Source organism: Athene cunicularia (genome assembly GCF_003259725.1).
Source record: "Athene cunicularia isolate RWA chromosome 9 unlocalized genomic scaffold, athCun1 chr9_part1, whole genome shotgun sequence".
NCBI classification, from domain to species: Eukaryota; Metazoa; Chordata; class Aves; order Strigiformes; family Strigidae; genus Athene; species Athene cunicularia.
In genome coordinates, this window is record NW_020799110.1 from 7,962,517 (window position 1) to 7,977,210 (window position 14,694).

The 14,694-nt window shown below is 40.2% G+C and overlaps 1 protein-coding gene across 8 annotated transcripts in view; it reads right to left on the reverse strand.

Annotated features, from left to right (window-relative positions):
* TBL1XR1 (transducin beta like 1 X-linked receptor 1) overlaps positions 1 to 14,694 on the reverse strand; it is a 129,011-nt gene that overhangs the window by 21,827 nt on the left and 92,490 nt on the right. For all 8 annotated transcript variants that reach the window (XM_026854682.1, XM_026854685.1, XM_026854678.1 and 5 more), the window contains one exon: positions 1,427 to 1,529. In XM_026854682.1, the coding sequence (XP_026710483.1) occupies positions 1,427 to 1,484 (58 nt within the window). In that variant the 5' untranslated portion in view covers positions 1,485 to 1,529. The remainder of the gene's footprint in view (positions 1 to 1,426; positions 1,530 to 14,694) is intronic.

The window sequence follows — 14,694 nt, forward strand, 5'->3', positions numbered from 1 at the left end:
CCCCCCCCCCAAATTTTCAAGTGAAGATAAAGCAATCTGCCATTGGAATAAGAATGTGTACAGTCTTCAGTAAATCCAGGCAGAACAGTGAGTTTCTGCTTTCTTTTGACAAGCAGAGACTGAAAAACGCTGCCATTCACCACTGCTTCTGGTGCTTCTTTGTCCCAGTTTGAGAAGTCCACATGCAGTGGACATAAGCTGTGGGCAGATGTTGCATCAGTCAAATGAATTTTCAAGAAGCCTGAAGCTACCCATCAGCAATCACTAACAAAACTAAGAACTGGTAGATGTTGAAACAGCAAGGTAACATGCACATTAATGCTGGTCCCTTATGCTGTTAACCTTAAAATTGATTATTTTTGCTTTAATATGCAGACTTCTTTTATGTATTGTTAAGATCATATTCCTTCCTGTCAATCACTACTTCTTCATTTACTGGGGCATGCCCTGATCTCCAGTCAAATCTACCTGTTCTAAATGTAGGCTGCTTTAAGCAATCCGTATTACAGCTGTGAGTAAAAGGTAACATCTCTTACATAGCTTCATGAACAGCCACCACCACACACCCCCTGCAGCCATATGGCTGCATCTAGAAATCCAAACGTGCAGTACAAACTCAAACGGTTGATCCGACTGGGTTTGTGAAGTTTTAAAACTGAACTGTCCAAGGGAACACTACTGCATTCTTGCTTGTATTTTACAGACACAGTCAATTTGGACAAATAAGACAGGAAAGTAGTTTCTTTTCAAGTTTGACAATCTTCAACTGTCTTCTGCTCTTATTCCTAGGAAGCAGGAGGCTTTGGCTAGAGTGACACCAAAGGACAAAATCCCCCAAGAAAGTGTCCTGAAGGGATGGAGGTTTTCAAGAACCCAAGAGTTACTTCTGTAAAAAATTTGTCCACTTGTATTTAAATTCAAATGATACCAGTCATATGGTCACAGGTGCCACTTCTTTCTTTGAAATACAGCAAGATCTGCCCTCCCAACAGTCACATTCAGGCAAGGAATTCAGCCACACAAGGCAGCTCGCAGGAGCACCATCACTCCAAGACAGAAGAGGAAAAAACAGTATTTTGCTGGTCATCTTTTTTATCTTCAAGTAGCCCCCAAAAAAATGGTCAAAGTGTCACTGCCACCCTGTAGATAAGTGATCTCCAGGAAAATGAACTTCTAGCAATCAAGTGAGTCCTTAGTTGGTTGACTGCCATCTGAAGACTCCAAATGACTAAATCTGATTAAGTTACAGAAGGTAACTTGGCAGGAATTCATTCTCTTGTTGAGAAAAAACACCAAGAAACAGTTCAGACAGAAGCACATGCCTACTGGCAAAATAATTAAATGAAAATGCATTTGCTAAAGCCAGTTGTAGATGAATACCAAATAAATTATGCATTGTTTAGCAACCAGAATTGTAAAAACTCACCTGACTCTTGCAAGTATCTATATACCAGGAAGTTAACCTCATCACTGCTTATACTCATCTTTATTCCCAGTTAAACCATGAGGTCACAACAAAGGACACAACCCTGAAAATAAAAAAGTAGGTCAATTAAATATTTTTAGTACCTAATATGTATTTCTCAACAAATGCTATATTTATAAAGTAAGTAGCTCCCTGGCAGCATAGACAATGGTTTTATTTTATAATGCAAATAAGTCTACCGAAGTCATTAAAAAGTCATTTGTCTCACCACAACATAAAGGTCAGTAAATTAAATATTGAAGAGCCGGGTTCACAAATGATGCAAATTGGTATGGACTGGGGAACTATACTGCTTAATACCAGTAAAAAGGACTGATTTCACAGGTTTTTAAAACATAATCAAGTGAGTTTCATCTAATCAACATTATCGCTATGGAACACATTGTTCAAAATGTAGATTTCTCTCTGCCTGGCTAACAAAGACCAGAACTTGGTTTCATGTTGGTATCCAGGCAAGTTCTCACTTTTACTTCCTAATCTACTTTACTTTTCAGTTACTCCCACTCTAGTAAAAAGGTGCAGTATGGGCTACAACACTGTATCTGTTCACAGAAAGCCCAGCTATTTCCCCCAAAAACCAGAAAACATCTCAGCCATACACTTAACGCTTTGCAAAAGGAACTCCTGAAATTAAAGACAAACTTTAACCAGACCATTTTTAGTAACATTTGTCTAGGCTTTCAATCAATGCCCTGAAAATACTGATGGACATATATACAAAACTTTCCCTTGACTTTATTAACGGTAAATATTCAGCAAGACAAATAATGTATCAGACTAAATACACTTTTGATGACAAATTTTGAAAATATGAAGCAATAAGAGTCTTTAAAACACAGAGACAAAGAGATAGAACACAACAGTTCTAACTTCAAGCCTCATTTTTGAGAACATTCTCATGACTTCTGAATGTTTACTAGATCAGGATTTTTACAAGTAAAAACATGTATCAGCTACCAGAATATAGTATGAAATAAGGTCCATCTACAGTTCCTATTGTTCCACCCAGCACTTTTCGTCAGCAGACCTTTTTCTACCCAGTCACGCACCACCATTGTTTTCGTCTGTGAAACTGGAGTCTGAGAAAGTAAGCGACTTTCCTACTGTTATTTGACAAAGTTTGACCTGGATCTGACGCAAAAATGGGTTAGAGAGCAGGTTGTCTTATATTGTTCAAAATAAAAATTCTTGCTACACGGCCATGTGGTCAGGCCATTCACCACTGTTGTTTGAGGCGGGAAAGCCCCGAACACAGCAGGAAGCAACAACTATAAGGTTATGATTGGCATTATACACTGCCACACCTATTCTTTCTAAGCATCTTTTCCTAGCAAAATTTCCCAAGGAAACAGGAGAAAATGACCACACTCTCTCTCTCTTATCTAACTTTTTAATTTTATCTAACTTTTTAATTTTACCAGCCAACTGCAAACAACTTCGAGAGTGGAAAGAGCTCTCCAAGATGTAACTTTCCTACAAGTCCCATAATGTTGTAAAGGAAAGACTCAAACTCCCAATGAAGAGGAGAGGCTATGGGATGAACTCAGATGCCAAAAGGAGTGTATTTGCCCAAAACCTGGCAAGTCAATGAGCGCACAGACACCCCGAAACCTGCCCCAGCCGTGCAGCCACCCACCCAGCTAATACCCAGGGGTAGGAGGGAGGGCAGCACGCATTGCCTGCTCAGTTTGGAGAGGGCACAGGAAAAATGACACAGTCCAAGAGCTGTGCAGCAAGGGCTCAGACCCAGCTGGGGCCAGTGGGACGCGAGTGGGAGAGCCAGGATTAGGCGTGGGACGTTGTGTGGGAGATGAGGGGTGGTACACCATGCTGGATGCGTCCACAGACACCCAGATCTTCTGCTTATAGAGCAGCTCGAGCATACTGCGCTGCCAGAGGAGGGTAAGATAGTTTTAGTTTAAGAAAATAAATAAAAATGAGGAGCTATTTAAATCCTTCTCATTTCTAAAGGAAAAAAAATAATTGCTCCAGTACAACAACAACTAGCTAGAGTAACAACTCCTAAAGTACATTGACACTAACCCTACCCCAGGCACCCACAGCCCCCAGCGGTGCCTGACGTACAACATACACCTGATAACATACCATATACTTTTGAGGGCTCATTTACTGAGCAGTGTGTGAAATGAATGCCATTTTTAACCATGTCATGCATTAGCAACCAATTCTACCATGTGCAGGACCAAACACTAATTTTATGCAGCTGTATTTTGTTGTCATACCTGACACAGATCACCTTTATTTAAGACTGCTTGTTACAGAGGAGTGCTGTAGGAAGAGGAACAGTGTTCTTCCTTTAGAAAAAAGGTAATTAAATTTAAAAAGACTCATAGAGAAGCCTTTTTACATTACATACAAACAAAAATGGTAGTACTTGTTTCATGGGTCTGTTACTGATTTTTAAAATGTTGCTGCATCATCCAAAAAGACATATCAAAATGCAGAAATCAGAAGAAATTGCTATTTGCCACACAGAGAAGACCTGCATTATTGATATAAAGAGGGCTCCCCACTAAAAGCAGAGTTGTGGACACACCACATATTTACCTAGATTGCTAAGGAAAAAAAGTTAATGTTTTGCTCGTCTGTCAGAAGTGTTATCCACCCTGCCCAAGTCAAATGAGCATCATTTTTCAAGGCTGGTTCAAAGTTTTTTTCCACAAGACGCTTTGGTAAGTACTGCCACATGCTGCCCTGCCCGGCTATCGAGAGGTGGCAGTGCAACACTGGCTTTTGTACTGCAACAACCAGAAAAACACAAAAATGTGTTCAATAAATACACATCCTGCCTGACGAGGACACGAAACTGAAAAGGGTGCAAAAGGTTCCATTTTTTTACCAAGGTATTGCTTCATCCATTTCTTTCAGTCTTATTGAAAACTCAGTTTCTGTATTTACCCCCATCACAGGCCCAGTGGCTCAGCCACCCCCCGGCTCTCGCACGGCCAAGGGATGGAAGGAACGGAGAACAAGGAACTCCAAACCACCTTCCTTCCCATCCCAAAACCAAGCTATCACATTAAAGAGAAAATACAGCAGAAGTACAGATAGGAGAGGATATTTCCCTTTGAATTGATATCAGGCTTGACTCTGGCTGCTGGGTATATGCTGCCAGCCCTCGGAACGAGAGGCAAAGGGCTCTGCGGCGTGGCCACCTTCGGCCTCGGGAGCAGACTCTGGAGACAGCTGAAGGAGCAGCGCACGGCTGCGTCAACCCCACGGCATGCGATGGGGAAGCTGCTGGTGTTTCCAGCCCTCAGAACTGCGCTGCCACCCTCCCTGCTCACAGCTTCCCGGGAAGTACCAGCGGGAATGACCCAAGACAGTGGCAGCGAAGGGGTGACCCAGAGGTGGGACACAGAGGGACCCGCTGACTCCAAAGCCACTGGCCACGTTACTCTCAGCGCGCAACACTCACAGCCACCCCCTCACTTCATGCTGAAGTTACAACTTGCCAAGGATGTTTGCCAAAGTAAAACAGTAACGGGAAAGAAAATAAACCCGCTAACCTACGAACCACGTGAACTCTATTTTCCTTAATGCCCCAACACAGCCCCAGGGCTTGTTTGGGAGGTGACAGAGAAGATTTCTTAAAAGTAGCACCATATAAATGGAAACAGAAACACGAAAGGAGTAGGAAAAGCTGAAAAGAAGAAAATTAGAGAAGAAAAAAATAAATTCATCTTTATGTATGCACCATGCATGTATACACATAGCCCACATACTAACAAATCTACTTCATTAATGCTGGTTTATTTTCCTCCAAATCCACTACTTCCACATGCAATTGACTACTTATTTTGGGCACTTAATAGATATTAATATTGATCATTATTTTAGGTACTGCAATTAACCAAAACGATACAGAAAAATGAGGCAAAACTAAGTAGAAATGACACATTAATTCCTACCAGTCTTAGATTTCCAGCCCAATTTACAAAGGGCCCATTAAAAATATCTCAAGATATTTGCAACTCTATGTCCCAAATCTATTCTGAAAATGTAACAAGATCCTTCAGGTCCTTTTTTCTGGCCCTTATTAAAATTCCAAATCTTCCTCAAAACATTCTGTGGATTTACAGGAAATATGGCAAAGCACAATGCACCCACACTACTGTTTTAGCTCCAAGTGTGCTTTTAAAGCAAATCTCTCCCACTTGCCTCTACTTTTGCTTTGCACCTAGGAGCAGTCGCAGTATATGTGAAAGTAGATTCCTTATCAGCAAAACCAGGATTAAATAAAAAAACCCAAAACATAACAAGTAAAAAAGGATGGGCAACAAGGGCTTACAAACCACGTGCAAATTGATCACGGGCTTCCAGTCCCTGGGACCACACCGGGATCGATATTCATGGACTCAATGTCCACTTCAGCACACCTCCTCTCAGGCTCTCAAACCACACGTGTCCCTGTGCTGCCCAGCAATGCTGTAGTGCCAACAAACTGTATTACAGTGCAGGTAACCCATCACCCTGTTCTCCTTCGATCACCCAAAACCTCTGAGCCACAGGCACTGCTTATCTGTACGATCCCCTTTCAGGAGGATGAGCCTGTGGCTTATAACACCACTATTCAATTAGGATCAGCATAGTATCAGGATATCCCAGGTAATTTTTAATGTTGCTATAGAAAGGCCCTGAACTCCCAAAATTTATCAGGCGTAAAACATATCGGCCATAAAATAAAAGTCAACTGTCTACAGAGGCACTGGCCTCGAGATCTACTCAAGAACTGGATGTGCCACAGGTCAGGAACAGACAAAGATGCACATCTTTGCTTTAGACAAACTGACCCACTCATTCCAACTCTGAATCCATGTCAGAAATCACACAGAAAGTCATCTGGAAACTACTTTTTTCAAAGGAAATGAGGTTTCTTGCCCCTGAGCCAACACACCAACTCTGACTTAAGTTTCCAAATAACAAAAATATGCTTGTATTTCTGTAACATGCCTACCCTAACTCAGACACATCAGCATGTGTGGTCTCACATGGGCTTCTCCACCCCTTGAGGACCATCCACACACTTTCACACTTTGGGTAAAATTTACAAGTAAAATCTGTTACCATGAGATCAAGCTCCACTGTCATGGACACCAGATCTGCAGGCTAATGGACGTCCAACAGGACAAATCCGATAGCATTTCTGACAAATTATTATTCTACTCTGCATGCTTATACTAGCTTTGTGCTCTTCTTCCAGGTTCATGCCAAATGCTACAGAACAGATGCCGCCCGATATGGCTCCTGGCCTAATAGTTTGGGTTTTGTTGGGTTTTTTTAAAAAACAAACCTGAACTGGCAGAGAAAGGTTATACATCAGATTAGCACTTTGTATCTCTTAATCACAGATTCATAACGCATGGTAGATTTACTACAGTTAGATTTATTGTATCATCAAACAACAGTCTAAAAAAAGTAGTATTTCTGCAGTTTTAGGTGGGCTCTAACACATCCTAATTAGGTAGGATAACAGAAAAACCTGGCAGGCTGCTGTGAATAATAATTCCCCAAAACATACCAATCATTAGTTTGATACTAAATATGATATGTTAAAGGAACAGATAATGCTCTGGGTAGCTCTGAAAAATGTTTAATGTTCAGATATAAACAAACTGCTACATTTATCCATGGAAAACAGAAGTCTGGCTACAGAAACAATAAATCTACAACAGAAATACTACTAGTCATTTTTTCCTCTTTCGCAAGAAATCGAGACAAATATTTTGCCAGAATGTGTACACATAGACAGTGATATTTTTTTTTTAACTGCTGCTTAAGAATCTTCCTTTTTTAAGTGACCATGGCAGTTATAAAGAAAAAAGAAAAAGCAAATTATATGACCCAACCCGAGAATGTGTAGGTTTTTTATTCCACCCAAAAAACCTGAAGGTGCTCCCAACTCCTTTGGAAAGTTTTATTACAATTCTCTTTTACATCTGTATTATGTCTCGTAAAAATGAAGTCCTGCACATGATACACAAGTCCTCTTCATTATACTTTGCAACTAACACTGGGGGTCCCTCAGACTGACAAACCCACCTGCCGAACTCGGGAGCTGTGTGATTGCGGTCACGGTGGCTCAGGGGCCAGACGAAGCCCCGTAGCCCAGGCAGGTGCCAATACACTAAACTCCACCAGTTCTCCAACTGCATCCAGGTCGATTAAGACAGTGAGGCATCAATGCCATCAAGTCTGCATTCATTTATCAACTCAGAGGTGCTGAAGAAAGTGGAAAGGGTGTTATTTAAACTCAGGCCAGGCAAACTCCCAGATCTGTGAGGTTTCAGCAGGACTTTGTTCAGATACCAAATCTGCCGTGGGAGTAGCTTGCGGAACTGGAGTTTTAATCCGAGGCTCCACGAAACACCTTTGGTCATGGCTGCTGTTCTACTAAAGCGTTCTCCAAAGGTGCTCCCTCGAGACATGGAGAGCCTACCCCAAATGGCTGCTGAACCCTTTAGAAACAGTTTATAAAGGAAAACTCATAAAATAAATGACTGGTTCCTGTATGTCAAGCACGCAGTGTACAACCAACGTCGTATGTCCTTCTGCTAAGAATTTATTAGACATAAATTTCAATCAAAATTAACATTTTCTCATACTTCAAAAAGAAGAAAAAAACCATGAGTTTTCTTCAACTGTATCAATTACTTGCTTTAAACATTCCTATTTGCTCTTTCACATCTTCACTTGAGAGATGGGGTCCAATATTGTATTGTGCACAATACAAATGAGCCCTTATTAAAGTTCTACTATCTGACAATCTGCAATTAGGAATTCTTTCTAACCTTCTGAATTTAAAGGAAAACGTTTTTTTAAATTAAATGCATAAGCTTTGTTGTAATATATTTTTAAATGAAAGTTATCTCATTTTCTTCATTTTACCTGTGTCTCTAAATTGCTATTATTTAAATGTGCCCTTTTTTATTTTAAGATTCAATAAGCTATGTCAAAAGTGAACTTGCATAAAAAATTATCTGTAATTCTACCTAATGAACCTCCTTATTGATTTCCCTTATGATCGAGCTTTGCTAGTTTTCCTTCTAGCAATTTAAAACAAGAGATGCTTCTCATGTTCATCTTTTAACTCCACTCCTTTGCTTTTAATCTCAAGAATACAGCTTCATTTCCGAATACTATGAGAGTATTTTTTTCCTTTCCTCATCTGAATTGTTTTTCTTAGCTCAGGCGATAAATATTTGTATTCCGTACTTCAGCTTTAGTGACCTAATTTATGGCAACAGTCCCTGTCTTTCCATGCCAATTTGAGAGTATGAAGTATACAAGATGACAAAGCCAGTTTGAAATTTTCTGAAGCAAAAGAATTACAACCCTGAAAGGGGGAAAAAAAAAAAAACAACCAACCAACAAACCAACAACAAAACCACACAAATCCTTAGCTAAAAATAAGTTACTGTCTACTTATCTGAGTACTCAGTCCCCAGAAACACCAAGCACAGTCCTGAGTACTATTACAAAATAAGCTGCAGATGAAGCCCATTTGCTGGGTTTGCCTAGAGCAAAGTAGTATTTAATTACTGAACTATGAACCTCCTCCCCAAAGTCATATGCTGCGTGACCCAGGAGACAGGGATTCCGGATGTTGCAGCAGAGACACAAGTGGCAGATATTCAGTATGGTATTTCCAAGGCTATGGCTACAAAGCTGCAAACTTGTTTTCTAGCATTAAAAAAGAAAATTTATTCCTGGACAGCTATAAGCTGCAGTGATTCTTGGCAGCCCTATTTTGTAAATCCCTAGACTGACCAAAGAAACAGGGATATTTCTGGGAATGACACTTTATTCAACACTCTTTGGGTTCTTAAACATCTTTTTTCCTTGTTACAGTGCAACACAAGAAGAAATTACGTGTTTGGGGAAGATTTTTCTCCTTATTTCCTGTACCAGACTTTGGTACTTTAAAGACTTTTCAAGTGTTTGGGGAACAACAGAAATGGACATTTCTTTCCAGTCACAACTTTTCTGCATAATTACAACCCTGTTGAAATGGGAGGTATTTCTGATACATCTTTCTTCAGGAGCAAATATATTATTCCTTCAAAATTTAAAACCCAAACCCAGCTGCTCAGAACATAAAGCCATATGCCAGTAAAACCACCAACAGAAAGTCCTGACTCAATTCTGACCACTTCATGAAAGCCCAAACACCTCATCTCACTCCCCTGCAGGTGACCAAGGAGAGGGTTTTTAATCACGGAGCTCAAGTCCACAGATGCAGGCAAACTAGGATTAAAAGAAAACCATTGAGTAGTTAAAAAATTAAATCACCACCCTCTTTTCAATACTTAAATAATTTTCAGAGCACACCAGGAAATGTAACCAACCATTACGAAACTCTCCTTGATTGAACACCTAATCCAAACCAAAGGCATTCACTGGAAAGGAAAAAACAGTGGCTTGATGGGATGGCATTCAGGGTTAGATTGTCCTACCTGGACACAAGCCGAGCACATGCCTATAGCAACAAAACTGGAAATGCAGCATTTCTAGAACTGATTAGAAACAGATACCCTCTGATTGATGACCAGAATTAGCACGTTTACCTGGGGAAGTAGCAGTATAGGGATGGCCAGCATGAATCACTTCACAAGATGACCTGCAAAGTACACCTCTAGGCTCTGTATAGTGAATATATCCACCACTGTAATGGAGAGAGAAGTACCAGACAGACAAATGCTTGTTATTACTCCCCAGAGAGACATCTGTCTCCCAAAAGGGAAAGTTTTCTTATTGGAAAGGCGGTCACAAAACCAGTGGTAACATCAAGCAAGCTGTAGAGCTTCCATTCTAAGGCCATTAGAAGGATGCTCCTTTAGACAGAGTTGAAAACCTTCAGGAATACCTAATTTAAATAAATAAAGACTTTTGCAATCGAACTTACAGACCCTGTCTCAAGAAGGCTTTGTAAAATTGTTAAATGCCAAAATAATGGCCTACTAATATTCTCTGGATCTAGACACAGAATAGCTGTAGGTTGCTGGAATCAAGTGCGAGCAATATGAAATCTGGAAGAAGCATTATCTGCTACACTGTTTAAAATCCCATGCAATACACCTCTTCTGCATGCATCCAGTTTTAAGCATGCAACTATATGACTGCTAATCCGTGCTGCATTAAAGCCTCAGCAAAAAATTAACTATGGATGAATGTGGGAGCACACCCATTAATCCTCGTTTGGATCAATCTGTGTGAAAATTTCAGTGGAAATAACTGATTGAGAAGAGCTCCTGTAGGTCAAAAGGAGCCCTATCAAGAGTTTCTGATGAGCTAAGGTAGAGGAGGAACAATGTCCAAAAAATGCCTCTATTTGTGACCACGCACCATTGAAAATAAGCACAAGTACTACGGTTCAAGCTTTTTGATCGAGAATGTGTAGAAATGAAACAGTTAAACGGAGTTAAAGATCTCCATACTGTGCTAAGTTTCTGCTCTCAGCCGATTTATTCTCATTTTCACTGCTGGAAAACTCACTGAATAACACAGCCTGTAAGCCTGATCAAGAACATTCCATTTTTTCCAATACGTTGTTCCTGATGTTCCCACAATAGATCATTCAGGGCTCTAAGGGACTGTGTCAATTGAACTGAATGATGTGGTCGCCTGCTGGTACATAAATGCAAAGGCAAAGCTGAGGGGGTTTATTTTCAAAACAGGAGACATTGATTCTGTGACAATGTTCCATTACCCTGACTTTATTTCTATTAGAGACAGTGATTACATCTACATCAATTGCTTGAGCTGATGGATATTGGTGCACTAACAGTGACACAGTTTTTCACTATGCTGCTGCTGCTGACCTGCATACTGATGGCTTACAAAAAAAAGATTCATTCTGAGCTTGGACTAACCCTACTCATTTGTCAATTAAAAACTACTGAAGTTTGAGCAGACTTTTGTAATTAGTTGGTTTTCAACTGTCTGTGGGTTTGGGTTTTTTGTGTGTTCTGGAAATCTTATTGTGGAGGGGTGATTAGTGACAGTGTAGCCTGGCACAGACTCTATTTGTTATGATTAAAAAATTTATATTGCTACCTGATGGTAATAAACAGCATATGCAGTTCTTACAAGCAGTTGTGGAAAGATATCTCTGCACTCCTACAACAGCATCCCTATCTTGACTGAGGATTTTTTCATATGGGTATATGGACTCCTCTTCCATTTCCCAGTGCCGTCACCCTTTTAGCTTCTATTCGCCGTACTTGCTATCTTTCCCAAGCTGGTGATCCATCTTCTGGCTTTCATCTCGATCTGACATACAATCTTGAGCCTGTGGGTCATGCATTTGCCCTGGGTTTCACCTCTTCACCACTCACAGCCTACATGTACTCTGCACTCCTGAATTCATCTCTCCAACAGCTTTCAAGAGCACTGACTTTATCTGTACCTCCTTCAGTCATTTCTTTTTCTACATTCTTCTTTCACTACTTTTCCATTACAACACATGAGTTGCTAACATTTTGCACAAATAAACTCTGGTGGTTGAAAAAAATTCAATTCATCTTCAACAACAGTGATTTCTATTCCAGCTAAGCCCTGTTCATTTTATTTGTTCTTGTTTGTTTAGCCTTGTGCCCTGAGTCACGTCCTGAAGTGCCTGCAGGAGAAAGGCCTTTATCTGACTTGCTCCTCTGTATTTACCACAGTGCGTTCCCTCATTCTTCATTAGGAAGGTTTTTTAACGCTGCCATAACAACAACAAACCAAGGTGATTTGGAGTTATACCTACGCAGAGTAACAAAGCACAGCAGAGACTGGAGTTAGCAGCATCTGAATGAGCAAACAGCACGGCTGCAAGAGCTAACCAGCATCTTCTCAAGGCACCCTTCCACGCCATGACATCTACAACCCATCTGCATAAGGCTGGGCCCCTCCTTGCTGAAGTCCATTCCATACTGCATATCTACATTTTTTCCATAACCAGAAGTGAAACAAAAAGACCCCAAATCTTCCTCTGTGGTGTACCCTGGTACTTGTGCAGCTGAGCCTGTCGGGACCCCAAGCAGCCCTTGTCTAGGAGATCTGAGAGCATTCGGCTGAACAGCAATGAATTTCCTTAGAATAAGTTTTGAAATACTCATTAGAGGCCACTGCTGCCTCATGGTTTTGGACTGGGTCTCTTCTGAGAAGTACTAGGGTTTTCTGTTTTATTAAGGTTGCTATCATTACTCAGGTTATCCTAAATTCCTGCAGGTCTCTGGGGCCTGGTTCGTCCTACCCAGTAAACAACCAATGACAAACTAAACCCAAAATGCACTGACATTGGTCTGGAGACAGACAGCTACATGAACATGACATTTTCCAACAAAAGTTCCACTCCCTCATTGGCCCTGCCCTTGGTGTATGAGCCTGAAGGCTCTCACCTCAGCTTTTCAGCACCTACAAATCTAATATCAAGTGTGGGTTTTATTTTCAGCATAGAAGTTCACAGAACTACCCTATAAATAATAGTAACCACATGAACAGAGGAAGAGAAGCATTTCCTGCAGTGGAACTCCCAGGAGAAGGGGTGCTCTCTCTCTCTCTGTGAGCATCTTGCCCAACTCCTACGTTACTTTAGAAAAGATCTTGGATTATCAGGCACAGCACATAACTTCCACAGTGTTGGGGATATAAACATGCAATTTGATTAAGGGAAAAAAGGAGAGACAGTAACGAGGTGCTCTATTCACAGAGCAGGTGAAGAGGGTTTGATCTATTCTAAACACAAATAAACCCGTCTTATTTTCCCATTGTAAGACTAGTCTTATATGCCTTTCCCATGAGAAAAGAGGGTTTGGAATTATGTATTCTGGCAGCATCTAGTTTGGGGATAACAAATAATTTTTCTGAAATTCCTTTGTGAGTGCGTGAAAGCTGCCAATTTTTTCCTGAGGCAGATGTTTTGTTGAATACTAACAGCTCCAAGTCTACTGTTTCTGAAAAATGAAGGATGAAACGTAAAACCCCTGTGAGAAAATACCATAATGGGGTGAAAAAAAAAGAATAAAACCCCTAACAACCTCACAGGACACAGAGAAGATCCTTCGGTTACAATTTATTACCATTTTCAGTCAGGAAAATACAAACTGTTAACAAGGAAAGATATCACCTCCAGTTTTAGTGGTCATTAATCAAGAGCAACTACATCAGAACCTGCTACTCACTGAAGAGGCCAGCTTTATTTATATTTTTAATTGGGATGAAGAAAAAAGCAAACAGTGCCCTTTGGATAGGGAAAACAAGGAATTAATTACACTAAGAATGCAGGGTTTGGTTGTGTTTTTTTTAACAAAAAAACTTGACTTCTGACTCCTTGGGACAAGGCCACTATTACTCATGAGTTGTGGACTGACGGCAAACAGGTAGATAGGTATTTATGAATGTTAACAGTAGAAATGCACTGTGCTTTAGACATATTTTTTCTCTATTAACCCAGATATTAAATATGTTTAGAATCTAACTGTAGTTGGACAGCAGAATTTGATATTGAAAATACGTGATAGCATTCACCATATTTAGTGTTTAAAGTTCTCTACAACCACGAAACATATCCTAAAGCTTGGAATAAATTAAATGTAAACTGACAAGTTCTTTCTAGCCCCAAGACGTTCACCTAAAAGATTTAAAGATGTGTAACTCATGACTGACTGCAGCATTATGCATGAATAGAGAGTTTTAAAGAAGGCTTAAGAAAGTTTACCCTCAGATTAAAAACTCAACTCTTTCCTTTACCCAAGCATTTTCACATCGAGTCCTGTTTACTAAAGCAGCCTGAAATGAGGCTGTGGGAATCTGCAGGTACATAACCATTATGAGTTCAGCACCTTAAAAAACAACACCCCCCCACCTTTCACAAAAGCAAAAAGTAATAGATAATGTGCGTCTGCAATTGGTTATATGAATGCAAAAATATGCCTTGTGAATCTACATTAGACATGTTGACTCCCATTCTCCTACATTATCCCTGTCTTACTATATTGCTAATCTGCAACACATCTTTTTCTTATAACCACTCCACTGATACCACCTACCACACCATTTTTTTTTATTCCCAAATAAAACCAAATGCAACAGTACTAAAAAGTGCAAACCACAGCTCTGAGTCTTTAAAAGCTGTCTTAGAATTTTAGCACACTTTTGTTCAAGAATAATCGAATTGCAGTTATCTGAGTTTAAATTACAGA